Raw genomic sequence first — 17,565 nt, 5'->3', positions numbered from 1 at the left:
GATGGGCTCCAAGGGGCAGCCCCAAATAAACTGAGGGAAGAGCTCCCACTTTACACCTAAGCTCCACCGCCATTTCCTCAATTTCTTCAACCTCCCCAATAGGGATAAGTTCGCTTTTGGCTAGGTTTATTCTTAGCCCAGACGCCGCCTCAAACCAAGCCAAGATCCAGCTTAAAGAGGTTAGGTACTCTTTCTTAGCTTCACAAAATATGATTGTGTCATCCGCAAAGAGTAAATGGGAGACCTCCATCTCCAGCCTCCCTCTACCCCTAAGGCTGCACCCTGAGACGAACCCCCCCCCCCCCCCCCCCCAACAACCCTTCTTAAAAGTGCACTTAACACCTCCATACCTAGGACAAAGAGATAGGGAGAAAGGGGATCACCCTGACGCAACCCCTTGGAACTCGAGAAAAAACCTGCTGGTACCACATTAACATGGATAGAAAATTTGGCAGTGGAGATGCACCACCAAATCCACTCCATCCACCGAGTCCCAAATCCCATCTTTTTTAAGACCTTCATAAGGAAATTCCAGTTGATGCTGTCGTAGGCCTTTTCAAGTAACAAATAATATGAAGCTTTCACAATTTATCCCCTTTCCTTCTTTTCTGTAAGTTTATTAACTCAATAGTTTATCATCTTGCTTGGTTTCTAACCATGTCTAATGCTACCTACCTTCTTTGTACTTGGCTAAACTATCCTTATATAGAAATCTCTTCCAATTACATGAGTTGATTTAATTCATGTTTGCCTATAACTTAAAATTTCTACATCTGTTCATAATTGGTTTTTAAATTTTGCCTGTCCTCTTTTTGTTTACTTTTTAGAAGTCTAGAATCTCTTCTAGGATTGTATAAGATTGCTTACTTCATTGAATGTTATACTTTTTCTGGCAATTTTGAATTTGGGCCCTTTTAGCCATGTATCTTTGTGATATCTGGTTAATCTTTCTACTTGATGCCAGTGTATTCAGACCAGTAATCCAGGATGTGTTAACCTAAATATTTATCTGTTATGTAGAGGTGGTGGTGAATTGTCTACAAGGGACTTGCAAAAGATGGTTCAAGCTTTGCCACAATATAGTGAGCAAATTGAGAAGCTTTCCCTCCATGTTGAGGTTAGTTTCTTTTTTTTTACTAGCATCGTATTTTCCAAATTAAATGTGTTGAAACAGTTCTAGTTTCAATCGTTTGACTTGGCATGCCACATTTTGGTTTTAGTTTTAGAATGTCACCAGAACCGAGGACAAAATTCCATAAATGTTGGCAAAGTGTTGCTGGTAATATCTGACATTGGGGTAAGGGTTGGGGGACACAGTGGCAGACTATCATTTCTTTTTCTACAACAATCTTGAGAAATTCCTGAAATATCGATGGAATTTTTCTGGTCACTTTATGTGTGGATCATTGAGGCCATTAGAAGTGGTCCTTCTTGGATTTTTTGAACAACTTGGATCCTCTTGGTTAGAGAAGCATTTTGTGTTCCATAACTCTTTCTGCATGTGTTAGTGTGGGCATGTGTGTACGGTGTTTTTAGTTCTCTTACCAGTTCTAGGGTGGTTCTTCAGTACCTCCCACGTCTTGGTTCTGCCCCTGCTCAATTGATGTAATCTATTTAGATTTTTCCTATATTAAAAATTCTTGGATCCTCTTGGTTAGAGAAGCATTTTGTGTTCCATAACCCTTTCTGCATGTGTTAGTGTGTGGGCATGTGTGTATGGTGTTTCTAGTCCTCTTCCCAGTTCTAGGGCGGTTCTTCAATAGCTCCCACATCTTGGTTCTGCCCCTGCTCAATTGATGTAGTCTATTTAGTTTTTTCCTATATTAGAAAATTAAATAAATACATGGGAATATTTCTCCCTTTTTTCTGGTAAGGTCATTCTCAATAGCAATTCTGGGAAAAAGTGGAAAAATTATTGCTATATATTGCTGAGAAACCAGGATTAGTAAGGTGAAAGTCATGGTGGTACCAAACTGAGGGAGCACAATGTCCCACGGTGGTGCTCCACTAGTGACTAGACACTTTATCTTTGACTAAGAAGTAGTTTAATTTGGAAGTCCTCTATGCAAGGCGGTTACACGCAGAAATGTGGCCTCCCACCATTTCAAAATCAGAGTGAATAATTACCAGAAAGCTAGAGTGGGTGTGAGCAGTACATGTCACATGGATATGAGCAACCCATCGCATATGGATATGATAATAAAATAAAATATGGATATTAACAACAATAACATATGGAGACATATGAGTGGCATGTTAGAAATTACTTGGATATTTTTTTCTCACCTCATGTGGGAAGTCATTGCAGTAATGTAACTCCTCACCTCTTGGAAGCAAAGATGATGGTTTGAACTCCATAAACCTCTATCTGGTACTAACATGCATTGGCTTGGTTTAATTTCTTTTTTTTTGTGTTAGATGTAAATCATTTGTACATAAAGCAATAATAATTTTTTATGCCTGTTAGGGGGAAAAAGGAAAAGTATGCTGATTTGACACTAAAGGGACACAAAACAAACTTCACAACTGAAGGAAATCAAAACAAATAACAACCTAAGACTGCTATAGAACTCAAGGGGGTTAATGGTCCTTGACAAAAGATACCAAGTATTTGGCCCCTTGCATGGCTAAATACTCCCTTCGTAGTTGGCAATGCCTAGCACCTAAGAAAAATAACATCTTATGTATGTAGCAACATTAGTAATTAAATAGATTCCTGCATCATACTTTCATTAGCCTCTTTTCTCTCTTGGACATCTATGAGATGATAATACTAGAATTATCCTCAACCCACAATATGAAAGAATCAAAGCTTTGGCCCGCATCATACCCTCTAAAAGAGCTTGACTCTTTTTCCTCAATAACTAAACCCTTTCCTACTACTTTAGGAAATGCTTGGAAGTACTATACAATAATGGTCTCTAAACACTCCTCCAATTCCCAAGTTGTCCTAATTAGCCGAGGAGCACTCATCAAAACTAAATTATATAGGGCCCACTAAAGGTGGATACACTTCTCAATCTAGATATCATAATTTGTTACATATGCAATCTTTTTATAATATTTTGACTCCAAATGATGCATTATTGCTTGTTCTAACTATTCCTCATCTTCATGTCAAATTTTCATGTTTGATTGAAGCTTGATCATTCTTCCAAAAATTGAACGATTCCATTACTTTGCTAGTATAGATATTGACAAAGATATATATATATATATATATATATATATATATATATATATATATGTATGTATCTAACATACAAGAGAAGGATGAGGGATCCTCCCTAAAAAATACAAGAATTTGATCATAATATGATTGAAGCTCCTTTGCCATACAAGGAAACCTATACAAAAATTAATGGCTATATATTAATACTGAACAAAGCTCCTCTCATTGTTGTCTAAACCTTTTGAATTATAGACCAAACACCAATTAAGTTGAATAACATTAAGAGGAGTGCCTTTAAAAATATTAGTACAAGAGGCCCATAAGGAGGAATAGAAGTGAAGTAAGTCTCACAACGTCTCTACCATCCTCTACTTTTCCTCAAAGATCATAGCATTTCTCTCTTGCCACATGATCTAAGGCAAAGTGAGGCAAGCGATATACAAAAAAATCTTGCCTTTAATGCCAATCCTCTAAAAGAAATGGTCATCATGTCTCATGTACCCTTAGGCGGAACCTAATCCATCTTGGCTAGACTAAATAATTTGTGCTATAGCCCCAGATTTCTCAGACAATGCAGAAATAGATGGTCAATTGACTCTCCACTCCCCATATATGAGATGCACTAATTAGGACTAAGGGATTTGCAAGTTTTTCTCAATTGTAGCATGTCATTGGTGTTCACCTTCTTGTTTGCCACTAACCATGCAAAAATCTAAACCTTAGATGGGACTTTGTATTTCCATACAAATTTAACTAGAAACAAAGGAATTGGAACTGATAAATTAGATAAGGCCAAAAAGAAAGATTTTATCAAGAATAAACTTGAAGTGGATAATGATCAAGCTCTTGTGTCTAGGATAGAAGGAGACAAATGCTCTAGAGTGAGTGAAGACACAAGTCTTTCAAGGTTCTAAATTTCCAAATTCGTGTTGCACAAGAGTTTAGGTTCCAAGAAAGAGAAGAAGAAGAAGAGTTATTAAGGATCACTGAAATGGGGAGATTTTTTAAAGTGATAACACTATAAAGATCTGCAAATTGTCAACATAAGGGTTGATTTCCACACCACAAATCTTCCCAAGAACAAATTCTTTCCCTTTCGCCCAACACAAAACAGGTATGTGGAGAAAAATCTTGGAAAACCTATACAATGGCCTTCCAAGGACAATGATGTGACCATCTAACCAAAATGTTGGCGTTCTATCCATTAAGATGTGTCCCATAAATACTTGAAATGACCTTATGCAAAAAGGGTGTAACTTTCCCTAGGGAACCTCCGTAGGCACTTCTTTGAAAGAGCACGATTCCTTAGAGTAGTCTTCCCAAACCCCAATCTTCCAAACTCCTTTAGCCTACACACTATGTATTTTTTTTTACCTTCCTAGCCCCCATCCAAAGAAAATCCCTTTGCAATTTCTCAATCTTTGAAGCTAATGTTGGAATCTTAAACAAAGATAAGAAATAACTTGGGGTATGAGACAGACAAGATTGAATTAGAGTCATTCTTCTCCCTATTGACAAAAAAGCTTTTTTCTTGTCCATCCATCTAGTCTCCTTGAGATTTTATCCATCATTGGATCCTAGAAGCCGCTTGCGAACAGATTCCCTCTTAAAGGAAGACCTAGATAAGATAAAGGTCAATTTGAAACTTTATAGTCAAGCATTGAAGCTCATCTAGAGACCCAATCTCAACTTGTATTGATACCAAAGATAGTGCTCTTGTCTATAGTAATCCTAAGTCTTGAAATTGGCCCAAAAACCAATAGGATTAGCTTGAGGTTTTGCAAGTCTTCCATAAAGGCTCTGAAGAAAAAAAAAATGGTGTCATTTGCAAATTGCGAAAGAGATACTCTAGTTTACCCTTGCCCACTATAAAGCCCTTTAATAAATCACTATCTTCTGCTTTGAGCATCATCCTACTTAAGATATTAGCTGCAATGGTGAAAAGAAAAAGGGAAAGAGGATCCCCTTGTCTTAAACCTTTGGTTGCCTTAACCTATCCTTTGGTATTTCCATTTATTAGTATTGCAAAACTTGCTGAAGATAAGCAGCTTCTCATCTAAGACCTCCATTTTGTGTTAAATGCTTTTCTCTCAAGTATGTGATCTAGAAAACCCCCGTCCACATGATAATAGGCCTTTTCAAAATCTATTTTAAAGATTACCACTAGGATTGGAATATATTTTTATATGCTAAAAACTGGACTTTTTAGGGATAGACATTATTGTGGCAATTCTATTATTTGTGTGAAGCCCTTCTAGGTTTGTTCTCTAAATGTAGATATCATTCAACAGTTAATCAAAACTTCAAATAAGTTAAACTGCATTTATTTTCTTTAACCATGAGAAGCACAAATATAACTTGTTGAAATTTCTCGCCAAGTAGATTGCTAGATTTTGCTAATCTTTCATTTGATTACTTCTAGGAATTGTGAGAAGAGAAAAGAAATTATTGAATGTGAAGTTTTTCCTTTGAAGAACTTTTTCCTTCACTTTAGAGTCTTGCTATGGTCAGGCATACAATAATGCCGAAAGTATTGGTGATGGTGGGAGTCAGGCACATTGGAGAAGATTCCTATTATAGACCAACTATGAGGAGAAGATGGTCCTTGGGAAACAGATGGAGTCTAAAGATGTTAGAGCAGACAACCTACCATATTGTTATTCATTGTGGCAAACCTGGGTTGGAATCTTTTGCTCACAATTTTTGGGTTTCAGCAGGTTCTTCTTGGGACAAATAAAAATCTTCTGTTGAATTGGCATGTGAGGAATTGGATAAATAGAGAAAGAAGGTGTTGGAATTGGCCACAATCTGAGAAATCTTCACTCAGATGAGGCAATTCTGTTTTGTTTGGTTGAGATGAATTTTCATTTTTATAGACCCTGAAAAGACATGAAGACAATATTTAAGTTTCAATTTCTTTTCCTTATGCATGTTACATTAGCCAACGAATGAAACATAATAATTTTGACTAAGTTATCAACACACTGTAGTGTGTGATTGCAAAATTCCCAAGAAGCCCAATTTTGTTGTGACATAATATGGAGGAACAAGCCTTCAAGCTAAAATTGTTGTATTCATCCAGATTGCTGGAAAAATCAACAGAATTATTGGGGAGATGGGGCTTCGAGAACTTGGGCAACTGGAGCAGGACCTTGTGTTTGGAGATGCAGGAACAAAAGAAGTAATTAATTATCTGAGAACAAAACTGGTGAGAACCATATAGTGAATAGAAGTGGATGCACCTTACACATTTCCACTCTGTCTTATTAAATAAAAATACCTTTGAAATGCAGGATGCCACCCGTGAAAATAAGCTGCGTTTATTGATGATTTATGCAGCCATTTATCCTGAGAAGTTTGAGGGTGACAAAGCTTCCAAGTTGATGAAGGTATGTTTCTGTCAATATTTCCTTTTTTATTTTTTCCAACATAATTGCAATCTCTTGTCCCCGTTTTGAAGTTTCAGTGAATTTATGTTTAATCATCAACTTGCTCAATCTGGAGCCATTTATCTGAGGACATATGCTTACAGTTCCATTTCCAACAGCCTATGCACATCCTTTCAGTTTTCTCCTTGCCAATGTCACAGTGTTCATGCATTGTTGTCTTGTGGAATTATATTTTTATGATAAGATTATTTCAATCCATGAACCTTAAATTGAATAAATTATCAGTTCTAGGCCCCAAAAAACTAGTCCTTATTTAGATTTCTAAGAAAGTTCGGCGCTGGTACAGCTATTTGTTGTTGTATGATTGTCAATGAGAAAAGATCTTATAATTATTCACGTGTGTTGGATACAAATATGCATTCAATGTAGTTACTCCAGCCATTTGAAGTGTACATGTGTAGCACTTCAAAAATAGCTACTTGAATACAATAGTCTAATACATGAGGCAATGATTTTGGTGAGAATTATTCATGTACTAGAGATGTGCTGTCATGTTGCTAATGACTGGAAACTTCTTTCACCATTCAGTAGATCATCAATCACTGTACAAATTTCATGATATAAATTGTAACTGAGCCTCCTTATCCATCCAATCTCTTTCCTATTTAAATTTATATTGCTGCAAAAGTGGAATTTTGTATGTTGAGATTTAAGGGAAGTTACTATGTCAATTACAGGTGATTTTTTATTTTTTATTTTTTATTTTTTTATTGGTAAACAGAGCAAATATATTAAAAGCGCTAGAAAAAGGCGCACAAAGTACACTTGGAACTCCCTTAAAAGGCTGCCATCCCCACAGTCTTTTCTAACCCCTCTGAACTTCTGCAGCACCCCCATCACCGCCACATTTCTCTGACAATTCAGCTGCAGGAAAAGCAGGGCCAAAGGCTGCACCCACACCTACCCTCTTCCTCCCCTCTCCAGAGAGCGACACGCTACCACCTGCAGACTGCTCTATATCGACTATTTCCTTACTCCCATTGCAGCGTGTGGATCTCTCCCTTCATCTCCCCTAATCTTTAGCTCAAGGCCCCCACTGCTACTACTCTTCGGGACCACAACTGAAAACCTAGGAGTAGCTTCCCACTATAGTTGGATGGAGAAACCGGACAACCCCACTAGGACCTGTAACGAACCAGGCAAACCTTTATCGTCTGATTTAACTAAAATCCTCGCCCACTGCAAGTGTGAGAGCATAGCAGTGTCTTCGTCCACAGCTAGAAATCCTCCGCAACAGTCCCCGAGCTTCTTAAACACCTCCTGACTCCAGAAATGCAGAGGGAGTCCCAGGACTCTCACCCACAACTCCTTTGGTACCACACCCTTAAGAAAACACCCAACTTTGGGGTTCCACCTTTCCAGGTGCACGATTTTCCCCTTAAGCCTCTTTGACCCTCTTGCAAGAACCCTCTCTGCCTCGGATCCATCCTCAAACTCAAAAAGAAACAGACCACCCCCTAGTGCTGAAATCTTCAAACCCTTTTTCAATGACTAAAGGTTAGTCACCCAATTTCTCAGCGAAAGCAAGTCTGGCTTAGATTTAGGATCCTCTTCAAACCTCCCAACTGGACAACAATTCAACTGGTCCAGTCTGCTTCCCACTCCCCAATTTGCACCCAAACTGCCTCTCCCACCATGCGCAGATCCTTTTTTACTGCCTCCACATAGGAGCCTTTCTTAGAATCCACCAATGAACTTCTCCACTTCTCTGTAGTGGAGCCAACAATCTTCGTCTCTGCCTTAAGAACGACCTCTAGAAGGTGAAGCTTCTCCACCAAGACATTCCACCCCCTAAGGAAACCTCTCCCATCAGGGAAGACCAAGGAAAACCTCTTACCCTCCTCAGCAAGCACATAACAGAATGAATCTCCCCACCCCATTCGCACAGCGCTCCAACCTAAATCCCTCCCTCCATCCTCCCAAACTTTGCACCACCTCACCGCTCCTTCATTTCTACAACAAGATTCCACCCCTTCCAGTCAAGAAGAGAAACCTCTGCTTCTTTCCACAATGATGCCCTTCATCTTCCCTTCCACCAACTCAACACAAAGATCAAAAGACTTTGAATCTACTACAAACCAACCCTTCCGCCTCTCGAACTCATTTTTTCATTTTTCCAATCATACCCCTAGTAGTCTTTTTCAATAACAGGTGTAATAGGTTGTAAACATCCTCATTTTGTGAATCTCCACACCTCCAATAGTGGAATTGATTTGGAAATGTATGGCATTTTCATTTGATGTGTCTGGTATTGGACTTCGTTTTATATCTATCTTATATCTAAAGCTAGCAGGTTGTGATCTCTCTATAAAGACCAAAGCTTGTCAAAGTACTTCCTAAAATTTTATTCCAAGCAATATGTTATGAAAATATCGTATCCCACTGTTTTGTTGGCTCCTATGAGGCAGGAAAAACTATGAAATTTATGAAACATCTTTTGTTTTGAAGAATTTGAAGAATTGGAAGGAACAAAGAGAATAACAATTTCCTTGATGTCATTCTGTATAAGCCCACATATTTATACAAATATTCCTAGCACTGAAAATAGGAACCTTCCTAACCTAATTATATCAAATCCCTTTGATTATGGGATTGTTCTAATTCTCTCCTTAATTCCAGAATTATACAAATTATACAACTATGACTTTCCTTCTTCCACACTCCCTCTTAAGCTGGTGAATAGATGTTTTCCATTCCCAGCTTGGATACATTTACTTGAAATATTGTACTGCTTAAACCTTTGGTGAGTACATCTGTCTATTAGTGGTCGGTAGATACATGAGGAGTATAGATCAATCTGCATCCATGTATGCTTCAAGTACTAGCCCTGAGCTTCATTTAAATAAGATGTCCTTTCCTAGAGACCCTTTAAGATATTGTAGCACTCGGTTAACAACTTGTAAATGAACGTCTTTTGGAATGTGCATGAACTGACTAATTGCACTCACAACATATGTTATATCCGATCTTGTGAGAGAGAGATAAATAAGTCTCCTTACTAGACATTAATACATCTTTCTATATATAACAACATCTTCCTCAACCTTTCCAAGCTTATGATTAGGATCCATTGGTGTGCTTGCTGGCCTATATGACAACTTTTCTGTTTCTTTGAGAAGGTTTGTTATATATTATGTTGAGAAATAAAATTTTTTTGCTTAGAATGTGCAACCTCAATTCCTAGGAAGTACTCCAACCTTCCTAACTCTTTAATCTGAAATTCCTTGGTCAAGACCTTAAGGTCTATCTCTCTTTTTCATCATTTCCCGTCATGATGATGTTGTTTACATATACCAGAAGAGCTGCCAATGATGTTCATTTTTGCAATTAGGGCAAATGTCGCTAAATAATCGACACCATATGTGATGTAGGACAACCCTAGGATGGTTGCCTACACTCAAGGGTAGGTGGACTAGGGTTTTATTTTTTAGGGTGTAAGGAGAGGAACAAGGAATAAATTTTATGATAGAGAAAATTATAAGATAAGAAATAGAGAGAAAGAAGAAACAATGAAGAAAAGATGGAAAACCTTAGAGTCTCACTAAGGCCTTCTAGAAGTCTCACCTATAAGAAAATCAATGGAGTCTCACCATTGAGGGTTGCAACCTTGCAATGAAAGAAAATATAATATTATTCATATCAATTCATCTCTTTAATTTACATTGATTAGCCTATTTATAGGCTTCTCTAAGAAATCCAAAGTCTACTAGGACTTTAATAACCTATTATGATTCTAATTTTAATTATAACATCCAAAGTTTATTAGGACTCTAATAACCTATCATGACTCCAATTCTAATTATATTATAACTCAACTAGCTAATCCTAATTAGATTCCAACAAATACCAATCTCAATTCAATTCTAATTAATATTAATCCTACTTAAAGTTTACTTAGGTCTTCCCTTTCTTCCTTGAATAAACTTTAAAAGGCTTTCCCCCATCAATATGTCTTAAGTATATCCTTTTAGCCACCAATCTTACCTCTCTAATGACCCATCCACTCTATATTTAATAGTATAAACCCACTTACATCCCATTGCCTTTTTTCCTGCATGAAATCTAACAGCTCCCAAGTTTTATTCTTCCCTAAGGCTTCCATTTCTACATTCATGACTTGTTTTCAATTTTCATTAGATAAAGCCTCATATAGAGTGGTAGGAATGTGAATATTGTTCAAACTTGTATGAAAACTTTTATAGGACTAAGACAACCTTTTGAATTACACAACATAGGAAATTGGATACAAAGGACATTTAGTGCATTCCTTCATTCTCTTCTTGATAGCAATAAGGAGGTTCTGATCTATGTTTTTTCCAGACTAAAGTTCCGACTCTGTTTGTAAGGGAGGATGAGAAACCGTTACCTTATTTCTGGAAGTTGATTCAAATTCTTGGACTTGTATAAGTCTAGAGACTGCAATTTTCCTCCTTTAGTCCCTATTATTCGATCCTCAGGAGCAACCATAGTCTCACCAGTTTGTTCAATAATGGATTTAAGGGATGATACAAATGACTCAGGTTCAGAGAAAGAGGGTACGAATATTGGATCAGTCACTTTGGAAAGGTCAATGAGAAAAGAACCGAAATCCTTATCTTCATCCTTATCTTCCTTGATGGAATTCTTCCCTTGAAGATAAAGAATGGGAAAATAAGACTCAGTTTTGTTAAAAGTAACATCAGTTGAGACAAAAGTTTTTTTGGAGGGTGGATGGTATATTTCCCTTTTGAGTTGAAGAATATCTCACAAAAATATATTTGACAGCTCTTGAATCCAATTTTCCCTTGTTTTGATCACTGTGAACATGAATAAAGGACACACACTCAAATATCTTAGGAATGAGATGGTTGGTGGTTCTTATAATGTGATAAAACATTGAGAGTATTTCCATGGGACTTCTGAAACCTAAGGTTTTGAAAGGTAATTGGTTTATGAGATGTATGGTAGTTAGAACGACTTCGCCTCCAATAAGATTTAGACACATGTTTTTGGAACAAAAAAACTCATATTGCATAAGTAGGTGACCATTTTTCCTCTTAGTAACTCCATTTTGTTGTGGGGTGGTTATATACAATGACTAATGAATTATTCCTTCAAGTTGAAAGTATATAGTTAGGACTTGATTGAAATAATCTCTGGTCTTGTCAAATCGAAACCTCTTGATTTCGACACCAAATTGGTTTTTGATCATGTTATGGAAATTTAGGAAAACAAAACTCATAAAATTTTGGTTTAAGTAAGAAGATCCAAGAGACTTTAGTACAATCATCAATAAAAGACATAAACCAGCGTGCCCCAGATATATTAGGGATAGTAAAAGAACCCTAAATATCACTATGAATTAGATGAAAAGGATCTAAACTTCTTTTATTACTGGGTGGAAAGGTTGTACACTTGTGTTTGACTAGTTCACATATATCACAATGAAAACTCTCAACATCTAATATCCTAAATAGAGAAGGATTCAAGATCTTAAAAGTTTTAAACAATGTATATCCAAGTCTATGATGATGAAGCCAAATTTTTCTTTATTGAGGTGATAGTGCTCAGAAAGAAAAGATAAGGATGACTTGCTTGGTGTCTCAAGGTAGTATAGCCTATTCTGTTCCTTAGCAAATTCAATCATCTTCCTCAAATCTTGATCTTGAAATACAGTGAATAGGGTAAAAAATCACATTGCAACCCAAATCTTGTGTAAGCTTTTGTATAGAGACAAGATTAGTAAACAACTTTGGAACATGTAGCACATTTCTAAGTGTGAGTGGGAGACTAATTTGGACATCTCCTATACCTATAATGGTGGTTAATGAACCATCATCTATGACTATTTTCCTATTATTTGGACAAGGGTTATAGTTGTTAAATTTGTGTGAGGAATGAGTTATGTGATCTGTACCATCTGAATCTATAACCCACGAATTGATAAAGGTTTCAGTTAAGACTTTCAATTCAATGGAAGTAAGAAACTTACCTAAAAGTTCCAGTGAATAGGTACCTAAAAGTTTCTCAAAAGATCCCAACAAAGTTTGCAGTTTTTCAATCGCCTCCTGGTTAAATCCGCCTTGTTCCAAGGATCTTTCTTTGATTGGTTGTATAAAATACAAGTGTGCTTGCCCTTTATCATGGTTAGATGTTGATGGCTCACCATGGAGTTTCCAGCGTTGCTCTTGTGTATGCGTTGCCTTTTGACTGTAAGTGCACCATAAGCTATCCCTGTTATGATGGTTTGTGACCCTTGATCGATCAACCCTCTTGTGATCAACAATGCCTGCCTTCTAATCATTTCCCTTGTTAACAACAATATCTAAGCCTTTCAAATTCTGAGGTTCGAGCATGATCTTCTCCTGCTTTCTTTTGCTCGAATAATGGAGATAGTCTCATTTAAAGTTAGAAGCTCTTTGCTAAGTATTTGAACTCTAACTTAGTCAAACTCAACAGTGAGACCAACTAAAAAAATCATAGGTTTGATCCTTTTCAATACAATTCTTTAGGATTTCTGCATCCTTAGGACATTTTGTCTCAATGCATCGAAAGTGATTGAGTTCTTACCATAGATTTTTCAGCATATTGGCCTACTCTGTGACTATTTTATTTCCTTGTTTTGCGGCTTCGGTCTTGACTTTTATTTTGTAAACTTGGTTTGCATCTAGTGCCTTTAAGTATGTCTAGTGAACTGCATCCTAGATGTCTTTGGCAGTGATTAGGAACATACAGATGTCATCGATTTCAAGCATCATGAAGTTCCACAACCATACCATAATCATTGAGTCTTGCTCGTCCCAGCATCAAATTAAGGGTCCCCTCTCTTTGGTCAAGTTCCCAGGAGATGACTTAATTTCGCTTTTCCCTTTAGAAAGGTATGAATAAGTTGTGACCATTTCAAATAATTCTTCCCATTAACTTGGCATGTTGCTTGAATATTCTGCAATTCTCTTATGGTGTGACTTGTTATCACTTCCTCAGATTGAGTGGTGATAGTGGGAGTTTCTAATGCCTCAAGACATTTCCTTTTTTTTTTTTTTTTTTTCTTTTTCTTTTGGTTAAAATATAAAACACTCTTTGAAGGTTAAAATATAAAACACACTCTGAAGGTTAAAATATAAAAAATCATGAAAACTCTTATGAAAATAGGTTTCCCAAAGCCACACACATTCTCCTTTGCTCTAACCAAAAATCCCCTACTCAGGCATTGATATTAGAACCAATTCTAATACCTATAGAGATGGCAGTCCTAAGCCAAAAGTCTCTCCATCCTCTCCGTATAGTATTCCAAAGTCCTACTCCACAAGGCTCTCCAACCTCTCTTTGGATCGTCACCCATCATCACTCACCCTAAGTTTGACAACTATGATATTCTTCCACATGCAACCTTTACAACATTTCTCCACAACCATTTGCTAAGAAGGGCTTTGTTGGGAGTTTCAAGCCTTCTTAAACCAAACTGACCCAGATTCTTTGCCTTACTATCCATGCCCCACTTCACAAGATGTATCTTATTGCCCAAGGACTTTTACCTCAAAGGAAGTCTCTTTGAAGTTTCTCCAGTCGATGCTTCAGTCTTTGGAATGACAAACAATGATATTACAGATTTGCAGGCTAGAGAGAGTGCTCTACCCAAATCCCATTTGTTCCAGAACAAAAAGAAAAAACTTCCAACTCACATGATCACACACTTTTTTTAAATCTAATTTGTACACCAACCTTGCATTTGAGCTCCTCTGTGGAACCTATTGCCTTGCTATCAGAATAGCATCTAAAATCTGTCTGCCCTCCCCCGGGCGTTTTTAGATTCCAGCATCACCTTTCCCATGGCCAATTCTTTTTAACCCTTGAACCTGTAGGGTCCTTTCTGGATTACTGAAGCAAACATTTTTAATTTAACTGGCCCCTGGTCTATGATGCATCTGCTTTTTCTCCTCTGTTGTGTGTGTATATGTATGTGTTCTCTTTAATTACCAAGAATGTCATTTAGTTATGTACACCAATTCCACTGTGTATTTCTTTTCTCCAAATCTCAGTTAGCAGGATTATTATCTGATGATATGAATGCTGTCAACAATATGAGATTGCTGGAGGGATCATCAGATGCCAAGAAAAGCACAATCGGAGCCTTTTCTCTGAAATTTGAAGTGCCTAAGGTAAATGTACGTCTTATATTGAAATGCTGAAAGTGACTGTTTAATGAATTTCTGTCTTGAAAAATCACTTCCTTTTTCCCCCTTTTTCTATTATTAGAGGAAGCATGCAGCTAGAAAAGAGCGTAAAGGTGAAGAAGAAACGTGGCAGCTATCACGATTTTACCCAATGATAGAGGTAAATTTAAGATATATTGTACCTCTAAGATATATTCCTTTCTTTTTAAATTTGTCGCCAATGTCCATATTTGAGAAGAAATGGGTCTCTTTCTCTATTAGCCCTCCTTTGTGCACTGTAATTTAATGTGTGAAAGTTTCCCACGGTTGATTTCTTCCTCATTTTTAGAGCCCTTCCGTATAGAGTTGTGCACCTTAGCTACTTTTATCAAATGCATTATCAGTATCTTAAATTGCCTAGTCTTTTGCTTATCATTTAATTACAGAAATGCAGGAAGCACAAATGCATAAAGCATCAAAATTGGGCACATTGCTCCCTGAATGTAATGTATTCAGTATTCTAGTGTTGGTATCCATGGATATTTTGGACTCCAAATTACTAATATTTGTGCCATCTTTCCTTTTTTTTTCTTTTTTTATTTTATTTTAAAAAAAGCTTAATTTCATTTTAATGAGTATTTTAGATTGGCAGAAATGATTAGTGTATATTGATACGTTGAGTAGGCCATAAGCTTGATGCACTTTTAATCAGATTGCTGCTTCTTGTCTATGGAAAGCAAGGCAGATGATAGGGAATTTTCTTTTATATCTTTTGGATGAACTTTTGTGGCCTTTTTTTTGTTGAAGTTTGTAGATTTTTTTTTCTTTTTTCTTTTGTGATTTTTGTGTTGTTGGCTCTTTAGTTTATTTCTTTTCTCAATATTCGAGAGCACCAAGCTGTATTCTCGTGTTTGTGCTGTTTTATTAAGGAAGCAGAAAACTCCTTTTTGTTTTCTTTCTCGTTGCTGAGTGAAGAAAATAGTTGTGTCCAAACAGGTCTGTATTACTGCTAACATTGAGGGCACTGTTTGTAGTTTTAAATCCATGGTTTGCTAGTCAGCTTGTTTCAGTATCTTTCTGCACTAGTGTGCCTCAACATACCCCTAGTGCAGATTACTTTCACATTTGGGCCAAATTGTATTTAGGTGAGGAGGGTTTCTCCCTTATAGGCTTCCTGGAGTGGGTAGCATCCACTTAAGGGGAGGTGATTCTTTTTGTCTTTGTTTTTTGAGGCCCTAGCCGCCTTGTATACTCCATGTATGCTCTGTGGCGTTCCGCCTCTCTTTTAATGCATATCCTTTTACTTATCAAAAAAAAAATATAGTTTATGGTGTCTTTAGCTTTTGTTATCTTGAGAATCTCTCTCTTGGAGGTCACTAGACGAAGTGGGTAGAGATGCTCCATTTGAATTCCATAAATCAGGTTGATTGGCTTTTGTTTTTCCTGATTTGCTTTGGCACTTCGTTTGGGGGATATTTCCTATGTACTTAGTCCTTTAGTATACTTAGTATTTGCTTTCAAAGAAAAGCAACATAGCCCTAATCACATAGCAGTCTGAGGTTTGTCTTCTCCACAGCATTCTAAATTATTGTTTATTTTCCTTTTTCTTAGAGAAGGGGAGCATAACGTTAAAACTCGTTATTTTGATGATATAGATATGGGGAAAGAAAGTTTCTTTGAGAAGTTCATGGTTCTTAAACATGTTTTGCTCATCTCTGGCATCTCTTACAATTGGAACACTAGATTCTCAAAACATATCTTGCTCATCTTTTAATGATTACTTAAAGCTGGAACACTGGGAGCAAGTTGACCAGCAGCGGTGGATCTGAGTAGGGAATAAAGGGTGTGGGAAAAGAAAGTGCTTGATATTATTTAAAACTGGATTCCTCACTCAAGCTATTTTTAGTACTGCCACGAGATCCCAAAAAAAAGCCTAATTATATAATAATGGAATGAGTTGTCTTATTATTCTGCATATCTTTTCTACCCTGTATGTGATGAGTGTATTACCAAAACCGACGTCATCTTTCAGGAACTTATTGAAAAACTTAGCAAAGGGGAACTTCCAAAGAATGATTATCCATGTATGAATGACCCAAGTGCATCTTTTGGTGGGCCCTCGCAAGCTGCATCAGTACGAGGAAGTCAAGGTCAAGCACCCCATTCAGTGCGAGCAAGACGGTCCACATGGGCTCGGCCTCGGGGCTCTGATGATGGTTATTCAAGGTACTCTTGTGGCTGTTCTCTTTTATTGGTATGTTTAGTCAACCATATTGAGGTTATGCATGTATTTGAGCTTCCCAGCCACATGCTGCCTCATGTGAAAATGCTTTTGATGATCTGCTGGAGGAACCAACTATAGTATCTGCCTACCATCATAATTGCTACTTGAACTTAATCCTTTCATTATGGTTCTTTCTCTAGTTCGATGGGGCCTTTCCCTATTTTTCAACAACATGCTCTGCATGGATTTGAGCTCCTGGTTGATGTACATTGTTGCTTGTAGGAGCTTGTAAAACCCTACTAAATGGTTGGCCATACCCTGTATATTTGAACTATATGAATTGACAGCTAACTTTGACAGCTACAATTAGTTTTGTTTTCCTCCTGTGACTATTTAAATTCCATTGCCTTATTTTATGATCTTACCCATTTCCTGCTGCTTTTTTTTTTTTTAGTGATTCAATACTGAGACATGCATCCAGTGATTTCAAGAAAATGGGCCAGCGCATTTTTGTATTTATTGTAGGTGGAGCTACTCGATCCGAGGTATGGGAAAGTTTTTTCATCTGTTTATTGATGGTTGCTCCTA

General features: G+C 37.1%; 1 protein-coding gene across 3 annotated transcripts in view; it reads left to right on the top strand.

Annotated features, from left to right (window-relative positions):
* LOC117927831 (SNARE-interacting protein KEULE-like) overlaps positions 1-17,565 on the top strand; it is a 64,595-nt gene that overhangs the window by 41,908 nt on the left and 5,122 nt on the right. For 2 of the 3 annotated variants that reach the window (XR_004653409.1, XM_034847521.1), the window contains exons 13-19: positions 1,021-1,117; positions 6,255-6,380; positions 6,466-6,561; positions 14,640-14,765; positions 14,857-14,934; positions 16,786-16,979; positions 17,432-17,522. Coding sequence is in view for 2 of the 3 variants with exons in the window: in XM_034847521.1 (XP_034703412.1) it covers positions 1,021-1,117; positions 6,255-6,380; positions 6,466-6,561; positions 14,640-14,765; positions 14,857-14,934; positions 16,786-16,979; positions 17,432-17,522 (808 nt within the window). In the remaining variant the exon portion in view is untranslated. The remainder of the gene's footprint in view (positions 1-1,020; positions 1,118-6,254; positions 6,381-6,465; positions 6,562-14,639; positions 14,766-14,856; positions 14,935-16,785; positions 16,980-17,431; positions 17,523-17,565) is intronic. The other variant, XM_034847522.1, reaches the window with a different exon arrangement.

The sequence above is a fragment of the Vitis riparia genome, chromosome 13, assembly GCF_004353265.1.
Source record: "Vitis riparia cultivar Riparia Gloire de Montpellier isolate 1030 chromosome 13, EGFV_Vit.rip_1.0, whole genome shotgun sequence".
NCBI classification, from domain to species: Eukaryota; Viridiplantae; Streptophyta; class Magnoliopsida; order Vitales; family Vitaceae; genus Vitis; species Vitis riparia.
The sequence above is the reverse complement of the archived record's forward strand: the minus strand, read 5'-3'. Positions and strand labels throughout refer to the sequence as shown.